This window comes from Pleurodeles waltl, chromosome 7, assembly GCF_031143425.1.
Source record: "Pleurodeles waltl isolate 20211129_DDA chromosome 7, aPleWal1.hap1.20221129, whole genome shotgun sequence".
Taxonomy (NCBI): Eukaryota; Metazoa; Chordata; class Amphibia; order Caudata; family Salamandridae; genus Pleurodeles; species Pleurodeles waltl.
The window spans coordinates 420226189-420245184 of record NC_090446.1 but is presented as its reverse complement, the minus strand read 5'-3'; the positions used below and the strand labels follow the sequence as shown (position 1 = coordinate 420245184).

Genomic DNA, 18996 nt, shown 5'->3' with positions numbered 1-18996 from the left:
AATAGAAGTAGAGTCAGGTGTCTTCTTTATTACCTCCTCATCCACCAGTACACGCTCAACTGTTAATTCAGAGCACCTCCGGATTCTAGATACACTAAAGGTATGACATCACTGATCAAGCTATAAAGGCCTAAAAGATACCACACTAAGCTCTATATAGCTCAGTCCTAGTGCCGGCATCTGGGTACACAGCACTGCTCTGCTTTCAGATACCATACCAGGTTCCACCCCTGCTCACCTTCAACTTGTAAGTCCCCCAAGCGAGCTTCCTCAATGAAGGCCACTTACATGGAGCAGAAGGGTCTCTTTGGTCTGGCAAAGTAGTTTGATGTCCATAAGTATGTATTATGGTTATTATGCCAGCCCTCAATCAGATTCCACATCCAAAGCCAGAGGGTGTGCTTCTGGCTTTGCTAGACTCTGGAAGAGACCCCTTGCACATCACTGCTTTCTCCCAGGATGTGTTGGTGTTCTTTCCTCTTCCTGCCCCAAGAAGCCTATTGTGTGTCTGAATAGTTCCACGAAATCAGAGCCAGGCCCTGCATCGATGTGTGGGGTTCAGGCTCCTTTAATTCGCTGTCACCTATTACTCATTTTCCTTCAGAGACCTTTTTTCGGCTGTTCTTCCTTTAGCACTTGTATTGTTTTCTGCCACTGCCATTAAATTGGATCACTCGTGAAATGACCCATTTCCCTAAGACTATCTAGCCTTATGAAATCTCGATGAAAGGCACAGCAGTTCTTGTTAGAAGCAGCCTACATGTCCCTCTGTGTACAGGACGGCTCCTGCACCAGCTGTAAACTATCAGGCTGCATGGTACCATTGTTCTCCTGGGGATCTGAAATTCCTGACATTTGAGTGCTCTGGCGTGCAGGCATATTTGTCTTCAAGTTTTTTGTTTTATTATTATTATTTTTTTACTCCTCCTCCAGCAGATACGGAGTTGAAAAAGATTACAGACCTGGAAAAGGCCTTCTCTTCCGGTAGTTTGCTCTTTTCTCAGTTATTGCGACTTGCCTTTTTGCCAGATACTCCCATGTTTAGGGGGAGATGGCTCAAGTAGTTTTTCCTAATCACCCTGATCACTTTGCAGTGGTTGTGCGTGAGGTATAGGATGTCATGTCAGTGAGTATACATGTAGCCTACTAACACGTTATTTTGGGCACATTTTGGTACATAAAATAATTTACTCTTCACACCAAGTTGCTTGGAAAGGACAACATAAGTTTGCATTTATGGGTGCATTTCCCATCGACAGAGTTATCACTTCAATCTCTGAGTGGTTCAACATTCTTTTAACGTAATGTCAAATACAACGTTTATAGTGTGTCATTTAAAAAAAAATCTTCATTTTTACTTTCGAGATTGTAATATTGGTATCACCTTAATCAAAGGTTAAATTCTAAGTTTGTGATGAGAGCAATTAGAAATGCAGTAAATATTGTGGATGCTATTGAAGCATTACTTTATACTTTCAAACTGTTTTCATCCTAGTTGATGCACAGGACTGGAGGGGTGGTTACCGATTTCAATGCTCGGCCTCAAGAGTAAAGAAGACTTAAAAGATCAAAGTTATAGAAACGACATTGTAATATAAAGCTTTTTTTGTCAATGGCTTTAAGAGTTGTTTGGAAATGTGCCTTTGGACGTGACTTCTTACTCAAAATGCAACACCTGCATAGACTTCATCGGCCAGTAGGTTGAGACTCTGCTCAACACACAAACCCTATATGGTTTGTGATGAAACTTTCAACAAAATAGACACTTTACCTAATTTAGACTTTTTTCCTAAAATGCAGATACATTTCTATTGATAACTGGACTGTTGGAAGAGGGAACAGATATAGTAGAAGCTACTTCCACTGCTGGTTCTCGAAAAGTGGGAAGAGTAAACTTGTAAAAAAAGGGCATCTTTGAGAAAACGAGGAATCAAATACAAGGAATCAAATATCCTAGCTATTCAGTCACTAATCAGTCAGTCAAAATTCTTTATTCGGCATATTACCATAAAAGCACAAATACATTAACATAGCTTAAAAAAATATATTTTTGTTTTTTTAGAAACAGTGCCTAAGATGAGGAGCAATATTTGCAAAACGTGTCTCATATACCTAATATACAAGCTAGCTTCAAATTAATAAATCAACGTTCTCATAAAATACCTAGAAACAATAACAAAGTTAGTCAATTTAAAATCTTATACAATTTCGCCCTAAATTAAAATACAGCTACTTCCACCAATTCATATCGTTTTCTGATAGCTAGTCTTAAAAAATGTAAACTAACATAACAAATTTGAATTGATGGCAATTGTTGTGCCTTACAGGATGTGATTAGTGATTTCCATTAAAATAGGCAATATAAATGTACGTCTGGGAGTGAAATAAAGTGAACAGAATAAAAGAAAGTGACCCATGCTTTGTTTAGAGAAGGTGTCACAAGGACAATTCGGGGGCACCTTTTGCCAGGTACTTTGCTTTGGAAAGGCCACTCTAAAATGTATCAAATTTAATCTAAATAAAGAAAGAAGAGAGTATTCCGAGGAGCTCAGGAACCAAGTTAAATAAGGTTCCATCAGAGTTGTGTTTGAGATCTGGACATAGGGATCAAAAGTTTTCAGTTTCAGAGCCCCCTGTAATCTCTCAAAGTATACTCAGTGTATCATATTTTAACCAAATCTTTAGCATTTAAAGGCAGTGACTCTGGGTGGATAAACATGTTCTCCAAGCCTAACTTCCGGAAAGACGTTTCCAGATATGAGAACCACGGAATCCTGTTAAAATTGGCCAATTGGATACAGTCGGTCAAACTATCTTGTACCAGGCTAGCCACCGGATTTAACCAGGATTTCAACCACAGTAAAAGTGGGGCAACTCCAATCGAGTCCTCAATATACATCAATCCCAGTTCTTCATGACACATCAAATTTGCTGAGTTCTTAGGTACCATCAATAGTCTATGCGCAAATTTATTCTCAGCGCGTTGGAGAGAGTCAACTTTGGTCTGGACCCACAAACCCTCCCCGTATATAGCTTCTGATACACAGTAATCATTCCCTAGTAATGCCATTTAACACAGTCAGTCGGTCTACAGTGCAAGTTATAGGTAAACATAATTTCAGTTGTGTGGTAACCTTTTGCTCAATAAATCAACTGGAGTGGAGATTCTGCCCTGTGTAACTTGCCTTCTGTGAAGGCAGGGATGAAACAGTTCTTGAGCTGCTACCTTCCAGGACAGGCATGCTAACACAAAGCTGTCAAAGTTGTACTTATTTATACATGGGCAGCTGCATTTAGGTTTACCACAGTTGCAGAGAGGCATATTCAATTATTACCTCAGTAGTTCTGAAAAACTTAAAGATGGCCAGAAGAAAGGTGTAGTGCAATCAGAGACTAGTTTTGGTCCTGTCAGTATTTGAAACTTAGTAAGAGGAAGTTATTGTCACTTAATTAATGTTTGCATGACAATCAGTTGTGTTGACTGGCAGTTTTTGTCTCATTATATGGAAATACTTCTGTTGGCATTCACTGTTTTCTATTCTGTTCATACACAATACTGAGGCTGCAATTGCTTGTTTCTGATATTTACTTTATAGTCATAGGTGTGTGTTTGTTTGCTGTTTACATTAAATTGAACGACTTGGGTTGGTCGATCACTGTTTGCATTACAATAAAATCCTAGCATTGGTCATTTGCTATGACAGTGAGACACTGCCATTGCTTGCTCAAAGATCACATTAAGATGTGGCCTACATTTAGTTGTTCATTTGCTAACATTACCATCAAAGGCTAGTGTTCACTATACAATTAAATGCAGGGATTAGGTATTCGATATGTATGTTTTTTCTTATTTGTTCCCACTTCACCTTTTTGCCATTCCTGCATTGGTTTGCATACTTAATTGGCTTTGTGTTTCACTTTCATGCTTTCTTCGTTTCTGATCGGCTGTTTGTTCTATTGGTCCATCTTTGCAGGCCGTGAGCGGGCTGGCAGTAGATCGACAGTGTGTGAGGTCGCCCACCACGTCCCCGACTCACCATCTACCCCCATCTCCATTGGAGCGAATGACTGTTTGTAAGTGTGTACTCTTCTCATTCATTGTTCATACATACCGCCCAAAAGGTTACACTATGGCAGGGGAGCGACCATCGCTAAGAAATTAGACTGAGCAGTGATTGTGTGCAGTGGCATTGCCTAGGAAAGAGTGCAGACAATGTAGAGGGAGACCCACACAGCATGGTGGCTGCTTACTGTCTTCATGGAGGACATCAAACACATGGCTGAGTGCTGGTAATCTGTACTGGGCCTCATCAAAGAGTCTGAGTATCTTGCAGATTTGTATCCAGTAGGTAAGAGTAAGCCTGCAAAGGTGCTTCACATAGAGTATTGACCGTCTTCTAGAGGGTGGAGAGCTAGTATTGTCATGGAACCACAATGTCCTACATATTCTGACAGTCGGCAGGGGAAGAATCACTGCAAAGATTGTGTACTATTAGGGTGAGATGGGAGGGGTCATTGAATAGAAGTGCTTGACTGTAATGGTGTAAAAGGAGTTAGTTGTATAGAACATGGTGCTGAGTTAAGGTTTCCTTTTGCTACCAAATGCTGTCCATAGGTGTATCTTGGGGATGAGACAAATTGAGAGGGTATTCGTGATAATTGCGCTCTTATACAAACACTTAAAAGCAGTTTTCTCCCAGAGGAAGAACTCCTTATAGCATTGAAGCAGGACATCCAGCATGAGGGCAGATACTGGCAATGTGTTGTGGGCATCATTTAAGTTTCTGTGCTTTCATAGTTTGCAGGGGATTTGTCCAAGGGAGTGAGTTGAGCTCACCGTTGTGCTCTACCTAGAGCATTGTCAGTCTCCGAGAGGGTCGAGGTCTAATATTGCCCAGGAAGCAGAATGCTGACAGTCTACTGAAAGCTTTGCATTTAGTCAAGTCGCATTTCCATGAAAATGATTGCTGAAAACGTGGATCAAAGAGTGCACTCCAGTAAGGCAGGGCTTTCGTACATTGCATGGGCTCATGACCCCCAGTGACTGTAGTCTGAAGGGGAATACATCGAAGGTTGTATACTCTACCTGAGGAGAGCGACAAATTGTGAGGGGATTTCTGGAAATGATGCTCGTACAAAAACACCTGGAAAATGTTCTCAAATAATTTGTTCTAGTCTGATAAGCAAAGAGTAGAACAAAACATGGTGAAAAGGGAATTTTATAAAAATGTGTATAATAGAAATATATTATTTTGTTTTCAAATCAGAAAGAGGGGCAGGTCTGGTGCAAAAAGGGTTCTTTACCTCTATCTATGTGAATGATGGATAGCACTATGTTTGTTTTCGAGCTCGTGAAAAGCTGAGGTTGCTGTCACTCCACCCCTCCTCGTTCTCACACGTTGTGTTTGGCACACTAGATCACACTGCCTCTGTAATTAGGTTCTCTGTAGTATGAATATGTACTCTTAGTCCAGATTTCTCCCAATGTAGCTTTGCATCCAGTATAAATACCATAATTGGTAGAACAAATGCAGAACTGTCAATTATCTGTATGCTCTTTGCACATCTGCCAGTTGTCTGTATGCTGAGTGTACACCTGTCACTTACCTGTCCCCCAAGTAAAGCACACCCGCACCCATCAGTTATTCATTTCCAAGTCTGGTAATAATAACATTCCATATTATAACCATGTCCAGGTAAAGTTATCTACTCAACCTTACTGTAAACCACATACATCTGATATTCACCCCTCTGATGTATCACCAAGTGCATGCCCATGTGACTGTATGATCAGTGACCATTGGTATACTGCTCCAGATATGGATAAACGTCTGAACCAAAATGTTGCCCACATACAAATGTAACAGAGTAACTAATGCCCCAGTGTGAATCACATCTACATGTTCACCCAATATCTACCTGTCGGCCACATTCTCATATGTAGATATACTGAACAACCATCTGAGAGACAAATTAAGGCTTACCCATGGGAATCTTTAAATCCCATTCCAATGTGGCAATATAGGTCTTTGAAATCTGATGTAAATGTGGTGGTATGGCAAACACCTACATGATATTGAGATCCACATCCACATCTGATGGCACGTACAGGCCCACAACATGTCAGTTGTGGAATTGTCCTCCGTTACCCTTTGCAGCGTAGGCCACATGGTGGAAGATCTGTACCACTTCTCACTTTACCTGCACATGGAGGGCACCTATTAGCTTTTTGTTTAAACATCAAGGGCCTAAGTCACAAAGGTAACTTATTCTTCCAAGCCTTCTGGGGAGGGACCTGTCGTCATCACTATCTGGGGTATCACAGGAAGAAATGAGACACAAGAGAGATTTTTCATGTTCATCCACCAAGACATGTAAGATTTCATTTGTGATGTGAGTGAAATCATGTCTTTGAAGAAGCCCTGGCATTGTATCCATTGAGCATCCAGCTGCTCCTGTAGTGGCTGTATGCTTAGACAACTGTTTGGAATCAATGGAATGCAGGATGACATCCTCCCCAACATGGATTTATACTTTTTGCGGAAGTGGACACTTCCACATAGGGATTCCATGATTGTTTTTAAACAGATAATGCTGTCCTCTGTGGGGATAAGCTTTTGACACACTAATTTCAAAGATTGCTCTCACTGCTGTTCTGGATGAATTAGAGAAGATTTTGCGTTGTTCAGTTTGAGGCCCAGAGATTTGATATGTCGTAGAGATGCCTGTGGCAACTGTTCTGGCCAATGAAAACTGGGGCCCTTTATTAACCAGTTGTCCAGGTACGGGAAAACCTGGTGTCATGAACATCTGAGAAAAGCCACCACTTGCGCCATGCATTTGGTAAAGACTCTAAGAGCCAACCTCATCCCAAAGGCAACCACTTTGAATTGGTATTTGCACCATGCCACCTCAAATCGTAACCTTTCTATGCTTTAAGCTTATATGGATACAGAAATATGCGTCCAGCAGATCTAGAAAGGAAATATAGTCCCCTGCTTCTACCAGTTGCAGAATCTCCTGCAGGGATAACATCCTGAAGGGGTGTTTCTTGGTGAATTTGTTTAAGAGCCTCAGATCCACAACTTGCCTCCAGTTTCCTGACTTTCTGATGAGGAAAAGGTTGGACTATAATCCCATGATGCAGTGACTTAGCGAGACTATTGCATTCTTGGAGAGAAATTATCAAATTTCCTCCTTTAGTTGGGGAAGATGGCAATGCAATGATCTGGGTGGAGGGAGAGGAGGAGGCTTCTTAACAAATTCCAAAGTGTGACCATGCTGGATTACCATTAACATCCATCTGTCGGAAGAGATGAGCTTCCAGTGATTGTAGGATTTGCAAAGGGGATTGTCGAATTAGAGTGGGAGTGAGGCAACAGATGCCTGCATTACATCATTGCCTCCTAGAACTTTTTAAAGACTTTCCTGCACTGTAGGACGTTGATGCAGTAGCTGCCTAGAGTAGGAGGATGCTGCTGTTGGTCTGTAGGGTTCTTCCAGGCTCGAAAACTGTGCTGAGAGTAGGATTGATATCTGTTCAGTTTTAATGGTGGTCAGGAAGAAAACTGACCTCTGCCACAAAACAATTGAAATCGTTGATGTTACAAAGTGTCCAGTAAATGAGCGGTTTCAGTGTCCGATTTTATGGACAGTAAAGCATTGTCCATATGCTTACCAAACAAGTACTCCCCATCAAAGGGCATGCCAAGGATCTTCAATTGCAAATCCAGGCAAAAAGGCTTTGCTTTCGGCACCCTTGGTGATGCAGTATCGTCTCGCTCATTTGCCGAAAGGCCATAGATGAAAAGACGTCTGTTATTTCTCAAGAACTCTTCTCTTCTTCCATCAGAATATCTCGGACTTCTTTTTTTTTGTCCTGCGGCAGTCTATGGCCCTCATTTTGACAGTGGCGGTAAAAACCGCCTACCACCGTGGTGACGACCGCCAAAAGACCGTCGCCGTGGCTACCAGCCGACTGCCATATTATGACCGTAGCCGGAATTCCACCAGAAGGATGGCAGAATTCCAGCTACGGTTATGACGGCGGTAAGATGGCGCTGCTGCCAGCAGCAGCGCCACACCAGTAGAACGCCGCAGATCACATCATATCATGATCCATGATGCGGCCTGGCGGTGTTCTGCTGGCGGACACTGCTGCTGGCAGCAGTGCCCCGTCCCATCTCCTGCCAGAGGACCACCTGCAACCAGGTAAGTCGGGTGCTCCGACGGGTGGTGGGTGTTGTGTGTGTGTGTGGGGGGTGGTATGTGTGTACGTAAATGTGGGTGTGCGTTGCGTGTGGTATGTGTGGATGTGTGAATGAATGGATGTATGCATACCTGGGTGAATGTGGGTATGAGTGTATGCGTGTGTATGATGGTGCGTGTATGTCGTGGGGGGCTCTGGAGTGGGAGGGTGGAGGAGGACTCTGTGGAGGGGGGGGGGTGGGGGAAGACCCTTATCAGTGACAGGGAAGGGATTACCTGTCACTGATAGTGCCTACCGCCATGGATTTTGTGGCAGCAAGGAATCCACGAAAAACCATGGCGGTAGGCGGGGTCATAATCCCGCGGGTGGGACAGTGACATCCGCCTGGCTGGAGACTGAAGTCTCCAGCCCAGCAGCTGTTACCGCCCTGGCGGTCGGAGTGGTACATTGGCGGTGTGGCTTGAGCCATACCGCCAAGTACTTTTCTCCAAAATACCGCAGTCCGCCAGGGTCGTAATGAGGTCTTATGAGCGTTGACCAGACCACATTTGATGGTCCTATGTCCTGAAGATGGCCAGAGCGCTGGAGGCTTTAATAGAAATTGGCGCCATAGCAGAGCATCTATTGCCAATGTTGTCCAGTCTGCAGCCCTCCTTATCAGGAGGGGTTGTGCAAGGCAAGGATGGATTTTTAGCCCATTGTTGGGCTGCCTGCATTAGGTCAGAGTCCAGTTGAGGCTGACAAATAAGGCAAGTTGGTGATTTATCCAGAGCCTTATGTTGTTTGTCAAGATTTGGAAAGACCGCTGCCACTGAAGCAGGTGTTTTCATTCATTTTAATCCCTCCTGCCAGATGAAGTCAACAACAGGGATAGATGTTGTTGGGCGCTGGTCCTTTGCTTTAAAATCGTAGGGAAAGCACTCTGTTTCACTGGGAGAAGATTGATGTGTTTGGACACTCTCTCTAGGATGTCATGGAAGCCTCTAATATTGTCTGGTGGCAAATCCGACTGAGCAGTTCGTGAGGCTGACATTGAAGCCACATAATGGTGTCATTTAGGATGGTTCCCTGAATAAAATTGAATTTCTCCTTTGTCAGGTTACTGATCACCATCACAGTCGGTTCAAGTGTCCCTTATAGAAATGGGTGGCCTGGGAGGGCTCCTTGGAGTAGAGATGGTGGTTGAGTCGGGGCATTGGCCTCTGGAAACCCCTTTTAGTAATCATTGATCATCATGAGCAAATTGGTGACCAATGAAACAAGTATCACAAAAGAATTGTCCGATCACATGATGTTCTTTTTAAAGTTTCTCATATGGGTAATGCTCCTGGAATGTGTTGGATTCCTGAGCGGATTGATGACCCCTTTTACTGAAAGGAAAGTCACCCTCCAGATATGTAGGCAGACCCTGGTCTGCATCTCCATCCTCAGCTGAACGTTAAGTTTCAAGAAACTGAAAGAGGATATATGCTGGTCCAAAAAGACCTACGGCCTGAGATTCCTCAATTTCCAGAAGGCATACTGGGTGAATAGGTGATACTTTAGAAATGTCCTGTGACATAGATGATGTTATGCCTTTGCTTGAAATATACGATGTTTTCTTCACTGCCGCCGACGGGGTCATCGACAGAGTAGCACCGGATGGAATTCTCGTTGATGGAAGGGTATCTGGCGAGGTGGGTGACGCCAACAGAGATGCAGCTGAAATCAGTGCTGTCACAGATGGTTTCGTCAACGACGATGCAGTCATTATAGTCAAGGATTAAGTGGTCGTCGTCATTTTGGTCATCGACGTTGTAGATGTCGCCGTCACCACAGGGGTAGAGCGGGATACCCGAGAAGATGCAGCAGTAATCGACGAGGTGATCTTCGTCAACAGACGGATTTTCTTTGTTGACAGCTCCCTGAATGGAGTAGCCGGAGCAGATGGAGGTGAGAAGACAGGTCTTCTATGAGAGGGAGAAGGTCCAGCAGGCTCTTTCCTTCTCAACACTGGCCTTAATGTGAGATTTAGCCCTCTTTGAGTCTGTCAGACTAGGAGGAGCCCTCACATTTTTGCTTCTTTGAGGAGGAATGTCCACACTCCTCAGACTCTGATTCACAGAGTGCCTTCTTTTTCTGGAGCCAAAGGAGCAGCCTTGTCCCACGATCCTCGAGGGACTTAGTAAGAAAGTGCACCAATACTTAGACTCCTTAGGCTTCTGCTGAAGGTACGGACAATATAAACATTCCTTGGGGGGTCCTTCAAGAACAGCCTTGAATCTCCACAGAACTTATAAGGCCTGAAAAGCCTTTTTCTAGATTCCTCAGGTGTTAAAAAAAGGAAATCACAGTACCAAATGGACTCAGATGTTTCCTGGAGGTTTGGAGATCAACTAGAGGGCTATGAGGTCAAAAGTTGAACTATGAAACACTGACTGAGCCGAGTTCAGGGGAGACTCCCTAACACATGATGTGTACTTTGGGGTCTCTGCTCTGATTGGCTGACGTTTGAATGTTTAAAACAATGTGAATTGGCTAACACTGTCTATTGTTTTAATGTTAATGGTTTAACAATGCTTATTACTTGTAGCGTGTGACTCCCACCAAGATGATGGGTAAGATTCAAACCTGTGAATCTATGAAATATACAATCCTGGAGAACTCACTTACAGGGCTTGGAGGTTTGCAGAAAATGGACCGGTCAGGAGGCTTTGTCACACATAAACCTAGAGCTGAACGTGGTGTTTCTAGGTCTCCAGGCTTTTCTTCCCTGTATCCACAATTTGCCGGTTTTGGTGAGAACAGACAATGCTACAACTATGTTTTATCTCACTAAACAGGGAGGCATGCGGACACAGGTTCTATTGTTGCAGAACAAACGGGCAAAGCCACAAATGGAAGTGCAACGAATGGCAGTTAAGTCTAGTTTTTGAGCATTGGGATTCCGCAAACAACAAAAAGTGAAACTTGTATGCCAGCAGGTGCCTTCAGCCAGGGTCTTCAGCAAACGCATTCCACTTCGCCTGGACAGGGATGTTCGCGTATGAGTTCCCTCCGTTTCCACTCATTCCTAAAGTCATACACAAGATGAAGCCCCAGTGTGGCCAAGGCAGTATTGGTTCAACGAGCTTCTTCACCTATCAGAGTGCCCGCATATCCAACTACAGCCTGCAGAGGATCTTCTGTCGATGAAAAAGGGACGCAGATTGTACATCCACAAATTTCTTCTCTCCGCTTGTCAGCTTGGCTCCTCACAACACTGAGTTTAGGACTCCTAGTCTATCTGAGGAGTGCAAATTGATACTCCAAAACGCTTGTGCTGCATCCACAAACAAATGTTACTCTGCAAAGTGGAAGAGGTTTTGCTTATGGTGTACTTCTCAATCTTGTCATCCTTTCTTGTGTACAACACAGCAGATTCTCCCCTCTCTGCCACAAAATCAGGACTCACTCATCTCTTCAGGTTCATCTAGCAGCCATCTCTGGATTCAGGAGTCGTCCTGGGCAATTGCCTTTATGGGCCAACAGACTGGTTAAGGGGTTTATGAAGGGACTTTTTTGGGCCTATCCTCCAGTTAAACCTTCTGTACCTTGGCAGCTAAACACAGTTTTATCTCCGCTCATGAAATCACCTTTTGGACCGATCCACAACGCTGAGTTGAAATTTCTCTCTTGGAAAGTTGCCTTTTTTTGGCTATCACTTCTGCAAGAAGTATAAGTGAAATCCAGGCTTTCACAATTCAAGAGCCATATTTGCAATTTTGTGATGATAGGGTCATCCTACAAACCAATCCTAAATTCATCCTGAAGGTGCTAATATCTTTCCACCTAAATGAGCCCATCGTTTCACCAACATTCTTCAGTAAACCGTCTTCACCTGGAGAGAGGGCTTTGCACAATAGGGTCATCCTACAAACATCCTAAATTCATCCTGAAGGTGCCAACATCTTTCCACCTAAATGAGCCCATTGTTTTACCAATATTCTTCAGTAAACCATCTTCACCTTGAGGGAGCGGGCCTTTCACTCTCTTGACATCAGATGCTGCCTGAAGTTCTATTTAGAGAGAACCAAAACATTCGGAAAGTCAGATCAACTCCTGGGTTCTTTCGCCTCACCAAGAAAAGGACAAGCTTTGTTTCTGGCAAATATTACTCGCTAGATGTCGGCGACTCTGGCTTGAGAAGGTGCAGGAAGTCCACTATCTTCGAAGGTGAAGGCACGTTCTACCCGAAAGGTCACAGCTTCTTCAGCCTTGTTCACAGAAGTCATTGCCCGAAATCTGCAGTACCCCACAGTGGGTTAATGGACACACCTTCACAAAGCACTACTGCCTGGATACATAGAGGAAAGCACATGTGGCAGTCAGACAAGCTGTGCTTGGACATCTGTTTTCACAAGGAACGTAGCTTTTGAGTTTTGTTGCATCATAGACATTATGGTGTAGAATATCTCCCTATTTTTCTTTCCTACCTTTATTGTGAGTCTGTCAAGTAATGCTTCTCATATCATTGTGTAAGGTTCACCGTTATGCTTTTTGAACTACTGTACTCGTTTCGTTTATTATGGTGGGACGGTTTGCCTTACCTGCCTCCATTCTTCACTTGGTACTGCTTGCTAGTCTGATTTAAGCATTTAAATCTCTGAAAGATACAATACTGGAGAGAAAACAAGTTACTTACCTGTACACCTTGGTTCTCCAGTATTGATATCTTTCATAGATTTGCATGTGACCCTACCTCCTACCCGTTAAGACTCACCAATTTCTTACCTCCTTTATTTATCCTGTATAACACTCGAGTTTGAACTCTGTGGAATGGTGGCCGTGCATGGGATGAGTGCTTTAGGGTCTCTGCTCTGATTGGTTGAATTTTGGATCCTTTAAAACAATTTAAATTGGCTTCCAATGTCTATTGTTTTCTGTGCGGTTTTAATTCTAATGCTTTAACATTGCTTAGATTACTGTTACCGTGGGTCTCCCATCATGGCAATGGGGAAGATTTCAGCATGTTAATCTGTGAAAAATAACAATACTGGAGAACCATACAATACTGCAGGTAAGTAAATTGTTTTTTTTTTTTTTTACTAGATTTACTACTTTTCGGAATACACAAACTGCACTTTTGTACCAACGTACACTTTTATAGTTAGTCCAGCACTACACATGACCAACCACTGGCACTGCAGTACACACCCATAGAAAATAATGGAGGTTGCAGTAGCAGTAGATGGTTGTGTGTAGTGGTGGACATACCACAAAAGTATAAGTTACTACAGTTTGTTAGTGCAGTTTGTGAATACCGAAAAGTAGTAAACTTACTCAAAAATGTAGTTACTTAAAATTGCAGTTACTGAATCAGGACTCAAATGTAGAGGTGTAGTAAATGTCACCCAGTTTCAGATGTTTGTGTGTGCCACACATTGTTTCCATAACAATGCATTGGGAAGTAGATGATACTGGACTTTGAAAAGGATTTGTGTGGATGTGTGTTATGAATCACTTACTACCTAATCAAGCACATTATTCCACTGCATTGCACTTTTTGATTTCCTCCTTCCATTCATACTTCTCCTGTGCATATATTTCCTCGTTCTTTCACATTGTTCAGTTGTGCACATTGTTCCTCCTTCTTTTCCATAATCCTTCCTTGATGCACACAGTGCCTCCCTCTTGTGTTTGACACATCTGTCAATCATACAGTGTCCCTCCCTCCTTTGCCAACTTAGTCCTGCAGCGTAATTCCCCAGTTCACATGCCAACACACACACACACACACACAAAATAACTGTAAAGTGTCATACACGGCCTTCCATTACACAGCTCCTCCCTTGTAATGGATGACACCCCACCACTCATTGTGCATCCTTTGTGTTCATTGCAGCTCACTCATACCACCCCTACCTTGTGCAGCATTCCAGGCAGGTCTAAATTACTGATTTCGCATAACATGGAGAGGTGTACAGAAGTCATTGTGGCGTCCGATACTGGTGCAAGTGGTCAGACAGCAGTGCACAGTGCCCAATATCAATAGGAGAGTTTGCTACAAGTGAGAGGGCCAGGTTCTATTGGGAAAACTCCTGCATGAGCAGAGTGATAATCTTCTTGCTCTACCTTTTTTTTTCTTTTTCAGAAATGAACGTCTGTAATCCCCCTCCACTACCTCCGCACCCCCCATCTCGACAGAGTCTGGAGGGGGCGCTCCATCCCCCTTGGTACTCTTTCAGCTCCTCTTCAGCCAATGGTAACAATCACAGCGAGGCCCCTTTCCCGAGGCCAGCTCCGGAGCCACCCAGCATGCAACTTGAGGAAGAGGAGGGTGCTGAGGAGCTGGAGGAAGGCTCGGCTATAATCAGCCTAAGCAGTGGCGCTGTCCGCCTGCAGCAGCTCCAGCCTGTCGGCTCTGAAGACTTGGGCGATGCCAGCAGTGCCGCAGCAGTGCGGGCCAGAGCTGTTGATAACCAGTATTCATTCCTTTAGTGGGCACTATTTACTGTGCTGGAACACATAGGAATAATCAGTCCCTGAACCAGAACACTTGTTACTGCTGCTACAGACTCACCCAGGTAAAGGACACTAAGGAACAGGTGGAACAATTTATCGCTGCTACACAAACTGGATTCAACAATTGATTTTTCACAAATCCCTCTTGTCAGTCATGCAGAGAGAGTTCATACATCCTTCTATGAATCCACAGAATGAAGATGAAGATTTACACTGCTTTCTGCACACTTATGGAGTAAGAGATTTGTGCATCCCTCTACAAAGCTACAAAAGGGAGATCTAACATCCCTATATATAGCCATACAAATGGGGATATTCAGGCATCCTTCTGCTGTCCCATAAAGATGTCAATTAATGAATCCTTCTGCACCACCACAGAACGAAGACAGGCATTCAGGCATCTCTCAATATATTTTCCCAATAGAAATCCACACATCTTTCTGCAGCTCATGGAGAAGGAGATTCACCCATCCTCTGCACATAACCCCAATAGTGACTGAGATTTACCCATCACAGTGCATATCCATAGTACAGAGATTCAGGTACTCTTCTGTACACCATCAGGATAGAGATGGCGATTCACACATCCCTCTGCACACCAACAAAATGGCACACATACACAAAGTTGGTCATCTGATCTGGGGTCCAGGTGTTGACTAGAAATAAAGGACATAACCTTTCCATCACTGTAATCTAGTTCATTCTCCTCCAAGCTGCTTCTGAAAGTTTTAAGTTCCCTTGTGATTTTGAGCTGTCAAAGGGAATAAAACACAAATTAAATATATAAAAAAACATTATGCCCCAATGAAGTTCCTTGCTTTGGCATCCTTTTTAAGGTACTTTATGCATACAATCTTATAACCCCACACAAAGATTGTAAATAGGGATTATTTATTTTGACATGATTATGATGTTTGGTGTGGATATTTTGTATTGTGAACCATCCATTATATAAGGTACTCACAGTGGTAAACAGATTGGGCAGTCTTCTACCGCATGTTAGCCTTTTTTGTGCTTTGTGTCCTACAACAAGGTTTAAGTGCGAAGAATTCAAACATCCATCAGCACTTTGCGTAGGTTGTAACTGCACTCACAGTAGTAGGGGGTGCAGTACTCCTAATCCGGCTACATGCACTGCAATATGGTTGTAGAGTTGATGTAATTGTAAACAGCCCTAACATTGATCACAGTAGGAGACTAGTAATGTGTCCTAACAATGTACCTGCCACATAGCAGTATAAAGAGGTCTGGAAACCTTCTCAGTGCTGACCAGAATAAGGCAGTGGTGAAGATGTACAATATAGCATTCCCTCTGACAAGTCAAAGGGTCTGTAAAATCTTATCATATTACATGCAGAAATCACATATGGATATGGTGTCTGATCAGTCCCACTACAGCCACTTGATAGAATTTAAGACCTTGTCTCATAATGAAGTGGTCTGAAACTCTCACCTTAGACAAGCTATGTGGTGCAAATTTGTCCCACTTCACTCACTACAAATGAGAAAGCAGTAAAAAGTATTGATTCACCTGACAACATCTTTCAGATATTACATAGAGTGCAGAACCTCCTCTGACTGCCTCCACCCCAGATCATGAAAACCCTTGCAGATCTTAATGCTGCACCATCCACCAGAGGGACAAAAGGGGGGGGGGTCCTAAAACAGCACATGCTCTTTGGAGAATCAAAACATCTAAGCCTTGCCCCCTAAACATGCTACAGTGCAACACCTCCCTACGCTGAACATATCACAGCCTATAAAACGTGGGTCTTCTCATGTATTTGTAAGAATGCAAAAATTCTACAGAAGTAGATTGTGGTACTAAGGTACTCACATGATACCCAATATAATAATGAGATTCACTATAATAGTGAGAGAAAGTATAATGGTACTGAAAGAGAAAGTATGAACCAGTGTGTCTTGATAATGCAGATGATACGGTTGTTTGTGGCTCCTTGGTACTGAGCATTACAAAGGTGCTGGTTTCTGGACTTTAGGGTCAGAGTTTCACGCTAAAGGACATTGTATGATACACTGGCAATTACGTGCTCATTGAAGTCCAGCCATCTGTGTGAATGGAAGTCCACGTTGTTCTCATAGCTCCCATAGAGCATTTTGAGGTTTTTGTCTTTTCCACACCAGAGTTATTATGTACCACCTACGGCCATTTGCATAGATGGAACAGACTTCTAAAGGCATTCTAGGGTACTGAAGGATTAATTGGACATTCTATGGTACTGAAACATTCCTCTGATGGTCTGTGGCACTGAGAGAGTCAGTGGGCAGGTGATAATACTGAGAGACTTTGGACAGTATACAGTTCCAAAGAGCTTCTCAAATAATCCATGGTACGGTGAGATCATGCTCTGAAAGAAATAGCCTGTCTGCTCTCACCAAACCTCCTCGATTCCACTGCCAACTCCCACAACTCAGGCTTTTCTAACCTAGGCACTGAAACCTTGTTTTTGTTGGCTTTTTTTTACAGTATTCTCAATTCAGGAGCCAAATGGGATGTAAATAATCAGTAAAGAGTATTTAAGGAAGCCTTGGAGCCATGCCTCATTCTAGACATCTCTGTCCCCTTAGGTTTGCTTATCGTTGTATAGGGTTCTCTTGCAAATTCATTTTTTTTAATCTTTCATACCTCTGTGGGGGTTTTCCCTTCCACTGAATCTCTCATTTTATCCTGTTTTATTCCCACGCACATGTTGTTCATTCAGATCATTGTCTCATTGACGGAGGATGAGTTTCTCCCTTTTTTTCAGCTCTCCAAGGACTTAGCCTTATTCTGATTTTATCCTCCACCACCCCCTTTGAAGGTGTCCTATTCCACTTCTCCTATAGCTTCTAGTTTAGCTATGCCTCTCTTGCTCAGGCTCAGATATGTAGAGCCCTATTAATACCCTGGGATCTCTATTTGTTGACTTTCTGCTGGTGAAAGTGTGTTGCAAGTTGTGTTTTTGTTATCAGAATGTACTGCAAAAATGTGACATACATTAATAACTACAGCTGCCATGAGTGTGGCCCTTTCAAATGGATCGCACAGTTAAGTGACTGTCTCTAATGTACTAAAATCACTACCTGCTAATTCACTGTCCTCTTTGAAGAGAATTTCAGCTAGAAATTTAACTCAACAATTTACACTATAATCTCCTTTCTTAAATTTATTTTTCTACTGTGGAATAGGACAAATATTAACTTTTTTCAACTGTTTTATTTCATCTACGTTTTTTCTTGTGTTTGTAAAAGCTTATTTACCTTAAAATCTATTTGCTGAAAAGTATATCTTTAAATTATTTATTATACATATTGTTGGATCAATCCAGTTTTTAGATACACAGGAAGGATCTGTTATATGCATTGGAAATTCTTGTCCTAAGAACAATGTAATCCTTTAACAAAAATAAAACTCTTAACAGATTCTCTTTGCAGGTGTTAGGTTTTCTTTGTCTTACTTCACTTTAGTAGTGTTTGGTCTCAGCCTCATCTCTTAAATGTTTTCCAAAGTGACATTGTCATTAAGTTCATAAATGTTGAATAGCTCTGCCCATAGGCATGTTCAAAGAAGAACTTACTCCAAAGACTGTATTGGAATGGTAAGTTATCAGTTATAATAAACAGACATTGGCAAAGCTAATGGATCTTGCCTTTATAATGGTAGTACCACGCTATTGGTTTTGACAATGCTTGTTTGTAAAGCACTGTTTTAAAAAGGAAAAAATATTTTCAAAATACTGGTGGAAATAAAAACACACATCTTTAAAGTATCTTTTAATGTCATTAAATGTAATATTTTCAGTCAAATGTTATGGTTTATTTTTCAAATATTTTTCACTCAGAAAATTCTAAACAGAATTTATGAAGAATAAAGAAGTATCAGAAATACTTGCCAAAGTATAATTTACTTTCAACAGGACTAAGAACTGAAAGAAATGCTCAGCCATTTGGTCCTCCGCAATAGCCTTGGGATACAGTTTATTGGCCTCTGGGAGGAGAGATATCTCCATTTCAAACATTAGGCCTCAAAAAGTTATAAAACGTCTACCAGGTGTGCATGTCTAGTGACTTGGATAATCTACTCGGCCCAGCTGTAATGCGCTTGACCCATAAACAGGTCTCAAATTGTGTCATCTTAGGTAAATAGTTAATTTCACCAAGTTATTTTTAGATCGAGCGTGCTAGCGCTCTGACCTGTTGTAATTTATCTGTGGGCTTTTAACCAAGCCTACCACACACCCACCACTATCATTCGTTTGTGAGCTTGCCTTTCAAAAATCCCTTATCACTGGTAAATGCTTTGT

The 18996-nt window shown here is 42.5% G+C and overlaps 1 protein-coding gene across 2 annotated transcripts in view; it reads left to right on the top strand.

The window, feature by feature from the left end:
* Positions 1-18116, top strand: part of SH2B1 (SH2B adaptor protein 1) — a 768701-nt gene extending 750585 nt beyond the window's left edge. Inside the window, exons 9-10 of one of the 2 annotated variants that reach the window (XM_069243919.1) lie at positions 3975-4074; positions 14322-18116. In XM_069243919.1, the coding sequence (XP_069100020.1) occupies positions 3975-4074; positions 14322-14337 (116 nt within the window). In that variant the 3' untranslated portion in view covers positions 14338-18116. The remainder of the gene's footprint in view (positions 1-3974; positions 4075-14321) is intronic. The other variant, XM_069243917.1, reaches the window with a different exon arrangement.
* The last annotated feature ends 880 nt before the right edge of the window (positions 18117-18996 follow it).